This window comes from Notolabrus celidotus, chromosome 1, assembly GCF_009762535.1.
Source record: "Notolabrus celidotus isolate fNotCel1 chromosome 1, fNotCel1.pri, whole genome shotgun sequence".
Classification (NCBI taxonomy): Eukaryota; Metazoa; Chordata; class Actinopteri; order Labriformes; family Labridae; genus Notolabrus; species Notolabrus celidotus.
Window position 1 is genome coordinate 7,549,685 of NC_048272.1, and position 14,956 is coordinate 7,564,640.

The 14,956-nt window shown below is 40.1% G+C and overlaps 1 protein-coding gene across 1 annotated transcript in view; it reads right to left on the reverse strand.

The window, feature by feature from the left end:
* LOC117815448 (voltage-dependent calcium channel subunit alpha-2/delta-3-like) overlaps nt 1-14,341 on the reverse strand; it is a 44,254-nt gene extending 29,913 nt beyond the window's left edge. Inside the window, 6 exon segments of the mRNA XM_034687178.1 lie at nt 5-167; nt 4,312-4,371; nt 6,343-6,459; nt 8,047-8,265; nt 11,124-11,205; nt 13,153-14,341. Of these exon segments, the coding sequence (XP_034543069.1) occupies nt 5-167; nt 4,312-4,371; nt 6,343-6,459; nt 8,047-8,265; nt 11,124-11,205; nt 13,153-13,277 (766 nt within the window). The 5' untranslated portion in view covers nt 13,278-14,341.
* Between the last annotated feature and the right edge of the window lie 615 nt (nt 14,342-14,956).

The following is a 14,956-nucleotide window of genomic DNA, read 5'->3' on the forward strand; positions in this document are numbered from 1 at the left end:
TCACCTTTGTTGTACATGTTGGTCGGCACCTGCACCACACTGAGGCTCAGGTTGACTGACAGGTTATTGAAATGATCATTGGGCTCCAAGAGGAACTCTCCACCCAGCTCAACATTATTTCCCTCCTCGTCCACTTCATTGATCAGCACAGCGTTGAAGTACTCGTACTGAGGGGAAAAAAGTGAACTCTGTTAACGTTGAAAGACATCAGGATGCTGGCATCTTATGAAACATTCTTCCAGCTAGAAAAATAACTTGAAAGATAGGCTTACATAACACATAAATTAAGTGTCCTGAAACAAAACAGACTTATTCATATTTAAAGCCTTTCGTAAAGCTGTAATCTCCCCTGTTTTTTGTGGCATATGAGTGTTCATCCCTTATTTCAGTTTTCAGTCAAACGCAAAAAATGTGTTCAGCTCAGTTGAGGTAAGTTTGACATCAAGCAAGAATCTTCCAACGTTACTTTTTTAAGTAGGAAAGCCTCTATCAGTGTTTCCAAAGATAGTGATGCTACTTCAGAAAGATAAATGGAAACCAGAGAGTTTGACTCAGGAACTTTAAAGCAGGTTTGGAGAAAATGTAATTTCAGTTTGGTTAACTCACCCTAAAAGTTTGCCAGGTAAAACAAACAAAGGTTCTCTCAGTCTGAATGCTTTACTGATGGAAGGCATTAAAACAAACATTTAGATTATTTCAATCTTCCAGCTGATGCTCTGTTTGTTTTTCTTTTAGGTCATAATGGTACAAAACATCCCATGCGAAGTTTACTACAGATTTGAAAAAATTTAAAAATCTAGTCTTTCAGTGGTTAGACAGATTTTCCTCATGCAGGTCTTGCCTCTGCACCCTGATTATTTATCTAAACCTGTGCTGAGTTCACTCACAACCGCCCCCAGCACATTTTCTGCAAGATGAAAAATCCTACAAGGAGTAATATGACAAATTGCAAAATTAAGCAGAAGAAGCCTGACAAATTGTAGGGAAATAGCATATAAATTGATTTATGAAGCATGTCTTATCGGAATGTGGAAGTTAATGTATGACATTTTTATTTAATGTTGATTTGTAAAAGGCCTTTGTCAAATCTAAATAAAAATTTCGACATGAAAGCACTATGAGGTATCAACAGAGGTTGGATGTTTTAATAAGGAGCACTTTGACAAGAGGAGATCTGCTCAGACATCTGGGCTACAACCACACATCGTGAACAGACTGTATCAGAACATAACTACTTTTCAGAGTATTTCCATGTATGCACTGTGGTTGTTAAATTTCCTAGAGTATTGAAATGTCTTTAAACTTTAGTCACTGGTTACTGAGGTTGAGAGAGACCTGGACGTGCAAAGAGGATTTTACGTCCACTAGAGAGAAGCTCTGGCCTCCATGAAGTGAAAGCCAACAGTTAGTGTGTCCTGTCCTTCACTGCCGGCTGCTGCAGAAGAAAGACTGTCTCATCCTGTGTGAGCGGCCTCTCTGTGGCCTCTGCTCCTGATTGTCTGCACTGAGAGACAGGGAGGGAGGGAGGGAGGCAAGGAGGGAGGAAGAGATTGGTGATGGACTCTACAGCATCACACTCGGGGGAGGCCGCACGGGCATCACCATCAAGCAGCCGCTGACAGCTCATACCACGCCTGAGCAGCTCTCTGACGAGCTGCGGCGAGGAGGGCGGGGGGAGGTAGAGAGGGAGGGAGGGGGCAGAAGGGGGAGAAAAGAAACGTGCACCCTCAGCAAAAAGTGATGTGCTGTAGAGAGGCACGTTAAGCAGCAGGGTTATTACTGTAGAGCAGGCCAGGGGACACTGCAGCTCTGAGACGCCCCACTGACTCTTACACCACTGCAGTTAGCTGAGGGCCTTCTGCAGAGAGCTGCTGGGTCTTAATGTACAACCACAGTACAGTGTCTGCAGAGGGCGGGGCTATGTCAGCTTTAGTTTGAAAACTGATGGTTAAACAGTCCCAAACTCTTATTATAAGAGTTAGACCTAACAGCTTCCTCAAGTGAAAACTCATTTACTCTGCACCGCCCACTTCCTAGTTCTCATGGATCACAACTGGACTTATTATTTGAAATGTTAAATACTAGAAAATTGGATTAAGAAAACTTCAAAATATGAGCAAGATACATTTCACGTAGGGCAAACAATTTGGACTATTACTCTGCTGCTGAGTTTTTTAACTGTTAATGATGTTAAGAAACCATAATGGCAGCAGCATGCAATTAAAAAAATAATTAAGTGGATTTATAACATTTCAGAAACCCCCTTTCTCCCATTAATGTTTTATTTTCTCATAGTTAATATAGAAATGACTCCTAAATTGTATCATATCATTTCAAAACTTAAATGTAGGCCTTTAACTTGAAGCTTGACAAGGCTTTGACAGAAAGATCATATAAATAAGATAAAATAAAGATAATTTAACTTGTACTAGTGTGATTTGTCATTTAATTAAAATCAGAATTTTTTTTTACCCCTAAAATGATCTCAAATGTTCCTGATGTTAAAATTTGTACAAGAAGCCCATAAAAATCTCTTGAAGTTATGAATAAAATTTCAACCAAAGAAAAATTTACAGCTAATAAAATTTTAAATTCAAGTCAGTTCTGCTCCTTAAGACCTGATCTGCACACCCTTGAACTGCAGACACACTAGTAGGGTCAATGCAAAACAGCCCAGTGTCCATGAGTCCTTGCAGCAGAGATAAGAGCAGCCGGCTTATCTCATTGTGGTCAGTGAAATGGTGCGTGAAAAATGTGCGGTGTCAGGGGAGGCGAGCTCGGCTAAATGATGCCACAAGGAGTAGTATGATGACATCACATCATTATCACAGGTGGATATTGAATTTTCCTTATTATTTTTTATGGCCTCAAAGATGAAGTGTCTGTGTGATGGGCCTGAGCTGTATGAAAACTGCTGGAACAAAAGTGTTCAAATAGCTTCGCTGATATACAAGAGTTTTATTGTTAAATTTTTAATACAGATAGTTTATAGAACTCACTGTTAGTTAAGATGATGCTTTTATAATGTAAAACTTAAAGATACATTCATCTATAGAAATAAATGGAATGTCAATTAGACTTTTTAAAATCATGTCAGGTTTATAGAAGTGTAATGAAAATGATTTGAAAAGCATAATTTAAGAAACTTGTTTAAGACGTTTAATGAAAGAGACACCACACTGAAGATTGCAGGCCTAAATGTACACAATTCGTTTTTTAAGTGAAACTTGTTTAGAATGATAAACTAACAAAACATATCTTAATGTACATATTGTCCAATTTCTCTAGGTTAAATAGACCTAAAGGAGTTGTAGTGCTGGTTTAAGCGTCTACCTGTCTTGTAATGGCTGTGTGAACTGCAGCTAACAGGAGGGAAACGAGCAAGGCAGCTGAAATGTATTCATATGATGTAAATGCTTCTATTAACTGTAAAGTGTTGGCCGTTATTTCACTGTTTCGTTGCTCCACTGGTTTTCCAATCTAGAGCCACGAAAGTGAAACAATGCAGCGCAAAAGACTTTCATTTATCTTTGTCCACTGGACGCAGAGAGAGAGAGAGAGAGAGAGAGAGAGAGAGAGAGAGAGAGAGAGAGAGAGAGAGAGAGAGAGAGACTGCATTTCCTTTGCAGACTGTCAGGAAATCCGCGACGAGAGCCGCTAAATAACGTCCTGAACAAAGTCGCGCGCTCACATCCTGAGAAATATAATTAAAAGTAGCAGAAATGCAGGCCGACTTCTGACACCGTTTCTCTCCCTGCTTTGCACTGTATACACACAGACTGTATTGACTAAATATCCTCTTAAAAAATATCGCGCTCACTAATATTCAGGCGCGGTATTCACAATATTTGAGCTTGTATTAAAACCTGCACAACACCATTACATAGTCCATAGCCAATGACCATCGTTTCTCCTGTATACTGTATTACAGTTCTTCTCTTGCTGTAGGCTACTCCACAAAGCAGAAGCAGCTGCAGCTGCTGCAGCACAGAGCAGCTTTGTGCTATGATTAGGACACTCTTTAAAAAACAGTCAGCGAGAGTTATGGCAGCATGGTGCAGCAGTCTTTGATGTGTGCGACATTACTTATCATAGAAACATTATGTATGTCAGCACGGACAGCGGTGTGAAGGGCGATGTCAAGGCAATTAGAAGACTTTAAGGGCCTATCAGCCTCCTCTCACCTTTTAGCCTCTCTCTAGCACTGCCCAGATAGAAAGTTTTCACTGTGGTCATACAAAATCACTCAACTTGTTTCTACTATTTATGCCCCTCTTTGCTGTACTTCTGTCCTGTCCGAACAAAGCTCACCTGAAGGTCAGGGTTTTCCTCGTGCTGATGATGCGCTTCCTCCGCTGCCTCCACCAACCGCTGAAAGGAGGGAAAACGGTGTTTAATCAGAGCATAAATATTGCGCATAATTTTATTGGTTTTTAAAAAACATAATTCCAAAAACTTTAAATGCATGCTACTGTAAAATATTCCTCAAGGCCTTCAGTGCGTCCGTTTGTTCTCATCTTTTTATGTTCTGCTGATCTTTGCACTTCTTAATCTTGATTTGTGCACACAGCTATTCAAACACTCTTATTTTCAAATTTAAAAAATCCCTTACATTAATAATGAAAATAAGGAGCATTACAACATTTAAATAAGTTCGGGTTTTAAGTGAAACTCACTAACATGTGGTAATCAATCTCTCCTTCAATGACATTCTTATAGCCTACTATTTTTGGGGGGTAAAGGATGCATAAAATGTGGAGCACTGCAGTGAGTGCGCAGCGGAGAAATGATTGATGGAGGCAGGTTATTGGAGCAGGATTTCACGCGTACAGCAGAAGTAGCCATAGCTTCAGTAATAACTCGGTTCTGTAAATTGTGCTTGGCTTTGTGTTTCCAGTGCTACCTAAACGTTACAGTCACTCTTACCTTCTAGAAGCCGGGGAAGGTAATTAACATCTGTCACATGTGTCAAAATAAATGCTATACAAACACAACCGACGCGTCCTACCGCCAAGCAGGAGGTGGACAAATTCAATTGACCTCGCGCGGAGTTCTCACTTTGTCAGCAGTTGGCAAACAAAGAAAATATGATAAAATAAATAGGCTATCGTGTTTTCTCATTTTGGAGGAGAATGCATCTTGATATCATTTTCCTTATGATAAAATCAGTCACCTCACCTTCACTAGTTTATCGAGATCACTTCCTCATCCTGACACTTTAATTTGGAGCAGACTGATGACGTCAGCAGATTAGGTGTTTGCCTGACTGGTGCAGGTTCAAATAGAAAGTTGTGTTTTTTTTAAGGCTTCAACGGACATACATATACGTGCCTCATATTTTATACATTTTAATGCTTGATAATAATAATATGTTTACGCGTCTCAGGGTGTCAAAAGATGAAAAGTCCGTTTTCCCAGCTGTAAATTATAGGCTGTTTGTCCTGAGATGTCGTACACATGGGATCAGGCGGAGAGAGATAAACGTTATCATTTCCCAGCAGTCCTTGCGAGGTGCAGTATTAAAATGGATACAAGCTCCTCTACACTGAGGTCACAGACAGGCTGAGACTGTAGGTTCAGTGTAGCTCCGGCCGAACTGAAATATGCAAGACACATAATACCTACCGGCCTTTTTAATTAAAATCACAAAGTGCACTACTGTCTTGTTTTGTTTTCTTGATTCTTAGGGAGACTAATGTGTTCACTTCTGAGACTGCAGGGAAATTAGGCCTATTAAAGAGTGAAGGATCATGCTTTACATGTTTTACTCTTCATATTTTCAAATGCTTACTTTAATAGGACATTTTGGAAAACTATTTTGTCCACGCTATACCCCATTTATTTGTAGTTTCATAACAATGTTGTCTGACTGAAACCTTTTCTTCAAAGAGTAATAGCAGCTCCAGAACATATTGCTGCAACTACTTTACTTAATTTTAAAGCCACTGTCAGCCACACTTTGGGTGCTGAAGGGCTGCAATCTCTGTCACTGCACTCCAGATTACAAATGATAAAATCAGGATGAATTAGCTCAGGTAATGATGCACATCGGACTGTAAATCCATCACATGGTGCGTGATAATAAGGTCTGTTTGAGACTGAAGGGGGGCTTTTTCTTGTGGACATCTGGCTATCAGTGCTATTAGCCACAACTTCATTTATAATGTGTGTAAGCATAATTAAGACCCCCCCTTCAAAAAAAAAAGAAAAATTATTATTTCAAAACCGCCCCCCCATAATCAAAGAACAAACTGTTCCTTTCGCATGACACAAAATATAATTATTGGATAAAAATACAGGAAAATAGATATATTTTTAGAACAAATTCAACATTTTACGTACCCTCGTGGCCTCTGCCTTTTTCCTGAACATTTCCTCCATCTTCAAAGCCAGGCTTTTGACCAATTTTACACCATCAATTTCTTCCACTCGGACAGACTTTTCAAATTCTTTATATTTCTGAAATGAATCACAAAAAGTGCAGCATTCACAGTTACCAGCTGTAAATCAGTAGAAAACAAACAGCAAAAAAAGGGCTACATTCATTTGATATTAAGCCTCAAGGATTGACTTCAATACCCATTTCAACAAGACAAAAAAAACCCAAACGTGTGTGTGTGTGTGTGTTTGTGTGTGTGAGTGTGAGTGTGTGTGCGTGTGCGTGCGTGTGTGTGCGTGTGTGTGCGTGTGTGTGTGTGTGTTCTGCAACATTTAAACCACTATTGTTCCTCTGCAGCCCCTTCAGAGAGTTGGGAAATTGTTAAACAAGGCTTATGCAACTTCACATGTTGGCTGACAAGCTGCATGCAGCCGGTCTCAGATGAACGCTTGATAAAACCCCTGCTGCGTCACACAATGATTGATCGTCTTTATCTTGCCTCAGTCATTGGCTGCACACGCTGCCTCTACCTCTCTGATTGGCTGGCGATGGCCTTGTTGGGTGGCCGGGTGGGCGGGACATTGGTCTGAAGGCTATGCATGGTAAGAGGGTAATTGAAATGGAGTCAAAGCACAGGAGAAAGATAATAACGTGTCAGGCTTGGGTGATTCTGGGTAATGAAGTACACCTCACATAATGCTGATGCTGCTGGATGCTGAAGACCTCCAGTGATACAGAACAAAGCCCGCCAAAGCCTGCAGGAATACAACATTACATAATCTTGCACCTTACTTACACACACACTTTCACACACTTTCACACACTTTCACACACACACACACACACACACTTTCACACACACACACACACACACACACACACACACACACACACACACACACACACACACACACACACACACACACACACACACACACACACACACACACAAGCCTAAAACAAAATCTGACCCTCTCATGGCACGTCATGCGCAAACTTCCAATAACGTTATCTAAAAATAAACAAAAGCTGCGTTCATAAACGGCACATTCAAACATTTCACAATATGTGGACAAAACACACACAAAACACACACACTCCAGTACATGAGGCGACAAATTACCTACTGAAAGGAAGAGTGTGGACCCGCAGTGGAGCAGAACAGTTCATTTCACGCCTGTCCTCCTCGCCTCAGCACTCCCAGTTCCCAGCCCCCACCCCCCCACCTTCCTCTTCCTCCTCTTCCTCACACTCTTCCAAGAGGAGGTTATGCCCCATCCATCAAAAGCACTGATCATGATTATTGATCAGAATAATGACCAATGCAGGCCCTGAAGTGCACCAGAGTTCCCTTTTTTCTCCTGAAATCTCTGTAAAATGGGCTAATTCTCCATAAAAGCATCTAATGATCAGCCTTAATGAGAGGCCCCTAACGACCCGTCAGCTCCCTCACAGCTCGCCGCTTTTTGCTGACTGGCTCTGCAGACATGCCTCCATGAACAAGAACATGAGCAGAGTGCTTACATACACGGAAAAAAAGGAACAAATCTGGAGGGCATTTTGCAAAATGTGTTTGTACAAAGACGAAATGCATACTTGGAGCCCAATAGAAAACTTGAGTTAATATCAAATGTTTAAACATAAACATTGCATTAAGAATCTGTCACCTCAGTGCAGGAAGATCCGAGGTTTGGAGCCTGGAGCCGCCTTTTAATCGCAGTCTGGACACTCTCTCCATATTTGCGTGGACCTCTGGGTCCTTGGATTTCCTCCCACAGACAGGCAGCAGTGGTTTTTGGACTAATCCTGCTGCTGACTTTGATTGGAGTACTGGACTCAGTGCTGGAGTTTGTCCCTGGACGTGGTGATGTGATTGCCCACAGCTCCTGATAGGAAGAGGATAGTCAAAGTAGAGCATTGGCTAATATGACCAGGATTAATTCTATTTTACCTCCTGAGAGGAATTAAATAGTTGTTACAATCACTGTAATGCCGTCCTGTCACAAATTGCAACTCTGACGATGAGATTCATTTGTCAGAGATGTATACATGATTCTTTCTTTACTGTTGAAGTTTTTAACACTGGAATTTTTTAGTCCAAGAACTGAAATGCATAATTAAAGGTACAGTGTTTAAAAATGGGAATATTTAGCAATATCTAGCAGTCAGATTGTAGATTGACACACTCCCTTGCTCACCCCTTATCTTGGAGAAGCGACAGTGGCCTTCGAGGACAAGAAGCATGATTGTGATGCATGATAAGTGTGTAAGACTATGTTTTTACCATCAGAAACGTATATAAATAAGCTGGTGCATGCCACTCACTAAACACAAAAACGCGTATGTTGCTAGTTTGCATGTTCTGTACTACGATAAAAATTGGTGGTGCAGGTTGGGGGGCCTCAGTGGAAGGGGACATGCTCCTTTTGTAGATATAAAAGACTCATTCTAAGTTAACAAAAAAAGATTTAAAAAAAAAAATTATACATTGATTTAAGCATACTTATTATACACATATTATATTAAATTTCTACCAAGTCTGTTCTGCTAAATGATGCTGAACCTTTACACTGCACCTTTAAAAGGTTAATCGATCATGTTTATCCTTTTATACCAAACATAATTTAACATCTCTGGATAAAGTGCTGTTAAATTTAACACAGAAAGCCTGACAACATACCACAATCAAAATGCAAACAGCTGTACAAGTAACATAAAACAGGACATTTTAAAATTACATTTGGTCCTCTACAAAGTGACTTGATGCAAGTGTGTTTTTCACTGTTTATAGTCAGAGGAACTAAGTCAATTATGAACCCATCTTGATAGGCTAACTAAAACATTTTTGTGCAAAAGACAGACACACATAGAGGCCAGACATTAAACAGTTTGATTCTTAAACTTCATTTAAAGTTTTTATTTAGATTGGCTGCACCAGTTTATCTTTGGTCACCTCTCACATAATGTGATCAAATTTACATCAGACCCCTCAGAATTTGATTTCTCATTCTCGTGCAGATTTCAAAGTTACTGATTATGTTAGACAGCGCTTTCAGTAATCGGAGAAAATAATATAAAACATTTACACAACATTTACCTTTATGAAAGACAGTACAAACCAAAATCCATAGCACAGGAGCATGTTTACATGCTTTTAATAATCGACAAGTCAAACTGCAGGTACACCAACATTTACGTCCATGATTTCCAAAAAGAATGTAATTTTGATTTATCAGACGAAACCTACATTTGTAGATGCAGCGACCAAATGTGTTAATGTCAATGGTTTTCCAAGTGATTTTGAGCCCATGTAGTGATTTTCACTACAGAGTCATGCCTCTTTTGATGCAGTGCCGCCTGAGTTCCCGACCATCACAGCCATCCTGTATTGGTTGGTAGGCCTTGTCCCTTATGTACAAAGATGTCTCCAGATTTTCTGAGTCTTTAAAGATATTATGCACTGCAGATGATGAAAACCTTAAATTATTTGCAATTTAACTCCAAGGAACATTATTCTGGAAACATTGATTTATTTCTTCACAGAGCTTAACTTCTTTCGACCTTTACTTCTGAGATACTAAGCCTCTCTAGAGTGCACATTTTATACCCACTCATATGACTAAAATGTTGTTGCCATTTAATTAAGAATGAAGATGTATCTTTCATAAAACAATTATATTTTTCAGTTTCAAAATTTGATTTGTTGTCTTTGTACAATTTTCAATCAAATAGGCTGTCAATGATTTGCCACGCAACTCTTATGGAAATGGGGTTATATAATAATTCAAATTTATAATTGATAAAAAAGCAGATACGTGACAGTCACAAGAAGTAGATTGTCTTTTCTTTTATATTTTATTTACTGCTGTCTGGTTCTATGTTTTTATCTCCAAATAGGCCTCTATTGTCTTCTTTTCTCTTGTTTCAGAAAAGTTGATTCTATTATCCGTTAAGGGGAAATCTATAGAGTTTCTTCCTTCAGATTTGATGCCTTTTTAATGCCTGAAAACATAAATGTAAAGCATTTAGTAAGAAGCCTGTCACACATAACTATTTAACTTCTACCAAAACATTATTTGTTTGTTGACAGACAGCTCGCCATCTATCCACCTGAGTGATCTCTGACCAGCTGAGGTCTGTAAACACAGAGTCCACCTTTGCCTTCAAATGGTCAGAAAGTTAAATCTACTTGGTCATGGCTCTGTCTCTGATGCTTTCACTTGTCCCTCATTTCATAACCTCTCTCACACACCATGGGAACACAGCCCTCTCTAATTCAATCTGTCTCCTTGTCGCATTCATGTCCAGAGGTTGAAACTCTTGACTCCAGAGAGTTAACTGAAGAGATGAGATGAGAGGGGAATCAGAGCTGTGGGTAATGGGCCGTGTTAAGTACAAATACACACACACACACACACATACACACACACACACACACACACACACACACACACACACACACACACACACACACACACACACACACACACACACACACACACACACACAAACACACACACACATACACACACACACACACACACACACACACACACACGCGGCTCTCTTTCTTCCAAACACACCTGACTCCCCTCTAAAATGACGCATCAGCATTCAGCTGAGACACTAAAATGTTTCTGCAGCTACCAGAGGGAACGCAGCGTCACAGCGTACTGTGTGTGACCATCTGACAAAGAGAAAAGGCATTCGGGTTCAGACTTGTTTGGGTAATAAGAAGACCTACCTTTTGTAGTAGCTGGGATCCAGAATATTTGGCAGAGATTGATTTAATTTCTCCCCCAAAAGCGGAGGCCCAGAGCTTTACTCTAAAATGTAAAAAAAGACAAACAATATTTGAGCCAACAGTCTACCACAACTAGTGGAAAAATGCACATGATATAACACAAAAGGAGCAGTCTATATATTGTATATATCTAAACAACATAAAAGTTTTTATCCAGGCTGAAATGCAGTTTGCACTGAACAGATTTATAGACATTTCCTACAAATGATGAGATTTAAGTTTGAGCATCAGCCACAGATTTAGATTTAAATCTGTTATCTCTTCTCATCTTTTCCTCCCTGTCCTCTCCTCATCCCCGCTGCTTTTATATTGTCATTTTTTAAAGCCTTATTTCTGACACCATCAGTTGAAAGATTATCTTGAAGGCCCGTCGCCTCTGACCTTCACTGTCCTGACAGGTGAGTGATTGGGATTTTGATGATCTATACCAAAGTTATGAAGCTTATCCTATTTGACTTTTGATGGGCTCAGCTGAATATGGCAGCAAAAAAAAGAAAAAGGAACCTATAGTGTAAAACTGTCTTGTAGCTGCTTTTCCAGGCCCGTTTGAGGATTTAGGATTAAAAAAACAACATTATTTAAAGTCTGTCTAGAAAAATAAACTGTAAATATTGACACATTATGGTTTACGTGTCCTCATCTATAGTAAAAACTTCTTCTTAGATAAGCTTAAATGTAGTTGCAACCTGTCCGTAGCAATTCTACCAGTGCAAAGTACATTTATCTGAATCAGGTTTAAATTTTGTACAGTTTTATTCTTTGAGTATATATTGGTTTTTGAAGAAAATAGAGTGACAAATATTACCGGATAATGTCTTTTCCCATGTTTTTTAGAGGTGCATAATACAGCTGTGTCCTCACCTGAATAAGTGGAACATCTTGATCCCGTGTTGTTCAGAACTATTAGAATCTGCATTTTTATATCAGATTTTGACCAGGGAATTATCTTTGTCCATTTAAACTGCTGAAGTACTACTAAAAAATCTGAGAATGGACCCAAGACCAAGTTTTACAATTCTTCAACACTCTTAATCTGCTGCTGATTATTAGACTATGATACTTGCATTGGATAGCTGTCTTCTTGTCTACACATTTTTGCATCAGTTCCCAACAAATAAACTATAAATAAAAAATAGATAGATTCTGAATTTGGAAGTCAATTTGTGATTTATAATCAGTCTCTTGTTGTCCCTAATATGTTGACCATTTGACGTTTACACCAGATTACACCTACAGGCCTGCAGAATTTACTGTAAAAACTATTAAGACAATGTGTTGTTATGATGAGTTTATTAAATCAATGAAACATGCATATTTATGATCTATTACATTTTCAAACTTTTAGGGAAAAAAAAATCAACATGTACATTTATAATAAATAAATAAAAGTACTTACTCCTAAGTCCATGCTTTACTAATGTGTTTTCAGGTTTTTTTGTGTTTTTCTTTTTGCAGATCCCACTTCGAAGCCTAAGAGATTACACTTATAGTTGCTGACTCATCAATATTAGAAATTATTTGAAATAGGTCAATCCCTTAAGACTAATAAAACGGATAGACAATGCAGAGTTGTATGTAGTCACAACCCTTTTTTTAACTTGAAAATTGTCCTCTTTTTTTTTCTGAAGTCACACATCTGTATTTGCTTGCTTCTTCCCACCAGCAGTCCCACTCTCAACAATTTACGTTAAATTTAACCAGGAACTTGGACTTATTTTTGGGGTGTGTGAATGGGCGGTGACAGAGACAGGTCTGTGATTTTAAACTCTTCATTTTGGTAATTTTAAGGCAAACGATACAAACAATAATTACATGATTTTAGTGTTAATGACAGAAAATTCTAAAACCTTTTGTTTCTTCTTCCTTTATAAATCATTTAAAATAAAACACCTCACTTTCCAGCCTGTAACAGATCAACATATCAGTCAAATCGAGGTGAAACAAAGTTGCAGAGTTGGCTCTCACTTACACTGACAGAGGGATCCCTTGCTGGGACCCCGACACCTCCACCATGTTCACGCCGACGAGAGTCCAGATCAGGAAGAGGCTGCTGCTGCACGTGCGCGCGAACAGGATCCCCCAGTCCCCCAACATCCTCAGATCCGTAATTCAAAAAAAAAAATACACCCACGGAAAATCCCGTACCGCACAGGTGGACAGCTGGACCCCGGTGCACCGTCTCCAGCCGAGGTAGGCTACTGCCAACACGTCCCCTACTGTACCGAGAGAGAGAGAGAGAGAGAGAGAGAGAGAGAGAGAGAGAGAGGGGGAAAAAAATCGAGCGCATCACCCCCCAGTCTCCATCCTCTGCTCCTTTCTGTGAAAAAGGGAAAACCCCTTCAGTCCACCCTCTGCTGCAGGAAACACGGAGCTTTATTCATCGCAACGGATCTTCTCCTCTGCTTGTTGGAAATCTGCTCAAAAATCCCGAGGAGGTAGACAATGATTCCTGGAGATGAAGAGGGGGTTCCTCTGTACAGTTGAGATAACCACGGACAGGTGCATTTGTAAAAACGCTATGAAAAAAAAAACGTGTAATCGTCCTGTGAATCGCTGAAAATGATAATAGGCTTCTCAACTTTGGTCCTACTCTACGTGCCTCTCTCACCGTCACTGTTCAGAAGTTGTTGCATTTTGTGCTGACGCTGCAGTATACTGTACATGCTGTATGTGGAGTCACCAACCTCTCTGCAGCACACACCCGCACACAACAGCCAATGTGTACCATTTTACTTTACAGTCACTGTAATGTGAATAGGCAAAATGCAAGACATACTGATTAAAAAAAGAAGTGGGCTGCTATTGCTCATGACATGATGCTCTTTTTAAATGAAGCGTGAAGGCGCAGGATCGGGGGGATATTTCTGACAAAGAATGGCTCTGTGGGCGATAATGAGGCTGCAGATGTTTGATGAAAGCTTTTACACAGCTAGCAGCACAATGTAAAAGAAAAAATCGTTGGATTTCTTTCAAGTCTGAGAACAGGTTTGAACTCGGTGTCACTCTGAGTTCAAAGAAAAAAATATTACAAACAAAAAAGGAGCGACACATGATGACACTGAGTAAGTGTTGGCGCAAAATCTCCTTTGAGCTTCCTTTGATTGGCCATTTCATCACCTCGACCAATGACGTCATGCCACTCACCAGCAACTTTCCCACGTGGACCCTACAGCTTTTTTTTTTAAGAAACTAAACGCAACATCACAAAGTTTCGGTCACTGCGGCTGCGCAACATCCATCAATACTTACTATAAAAAAAGAGGGACTCTGCGTACTGTGTCCAACTCTAAACTGCTGATTAGGAGGAGATAATGTTGTCAAAGCAGACAGCAGGCGGGTTGGTCCCCCCCCCCCCCCCCCCCCCCCCCCCCCCTTACCAGCACTACAAACCGTGTTTGGACTTGAGGCTTTTATTAGTTTAGTAATTGCATCGTACATCAAAGTTGTGAGGAGCCTGTACTGTCTGGCGCGTGCCGATAAGGTGCCTGGCCGCGAGTTGGATGACGGACAGTATCATCTAGTGTCTCCAACACTGCCTCCCCGAAAGCTTTAATTAACTATCGACGGCGAATAAAAGCAGCCCGCCCTCGCATGGTTCTGGCTCAAGTGCTGCTGAAGTGTCTACGGGCAAGGAATGCGTTACTTCCGAGTTAAATAAATAGCAGTCACAGGATACATTTCAATGAAGGTTTTAAATAATGTCATGACCTCCACGCACACAGAGAGAGCAGCAGGTCAAATCAACACACTAGGTGGCACATGTTTGGACAATA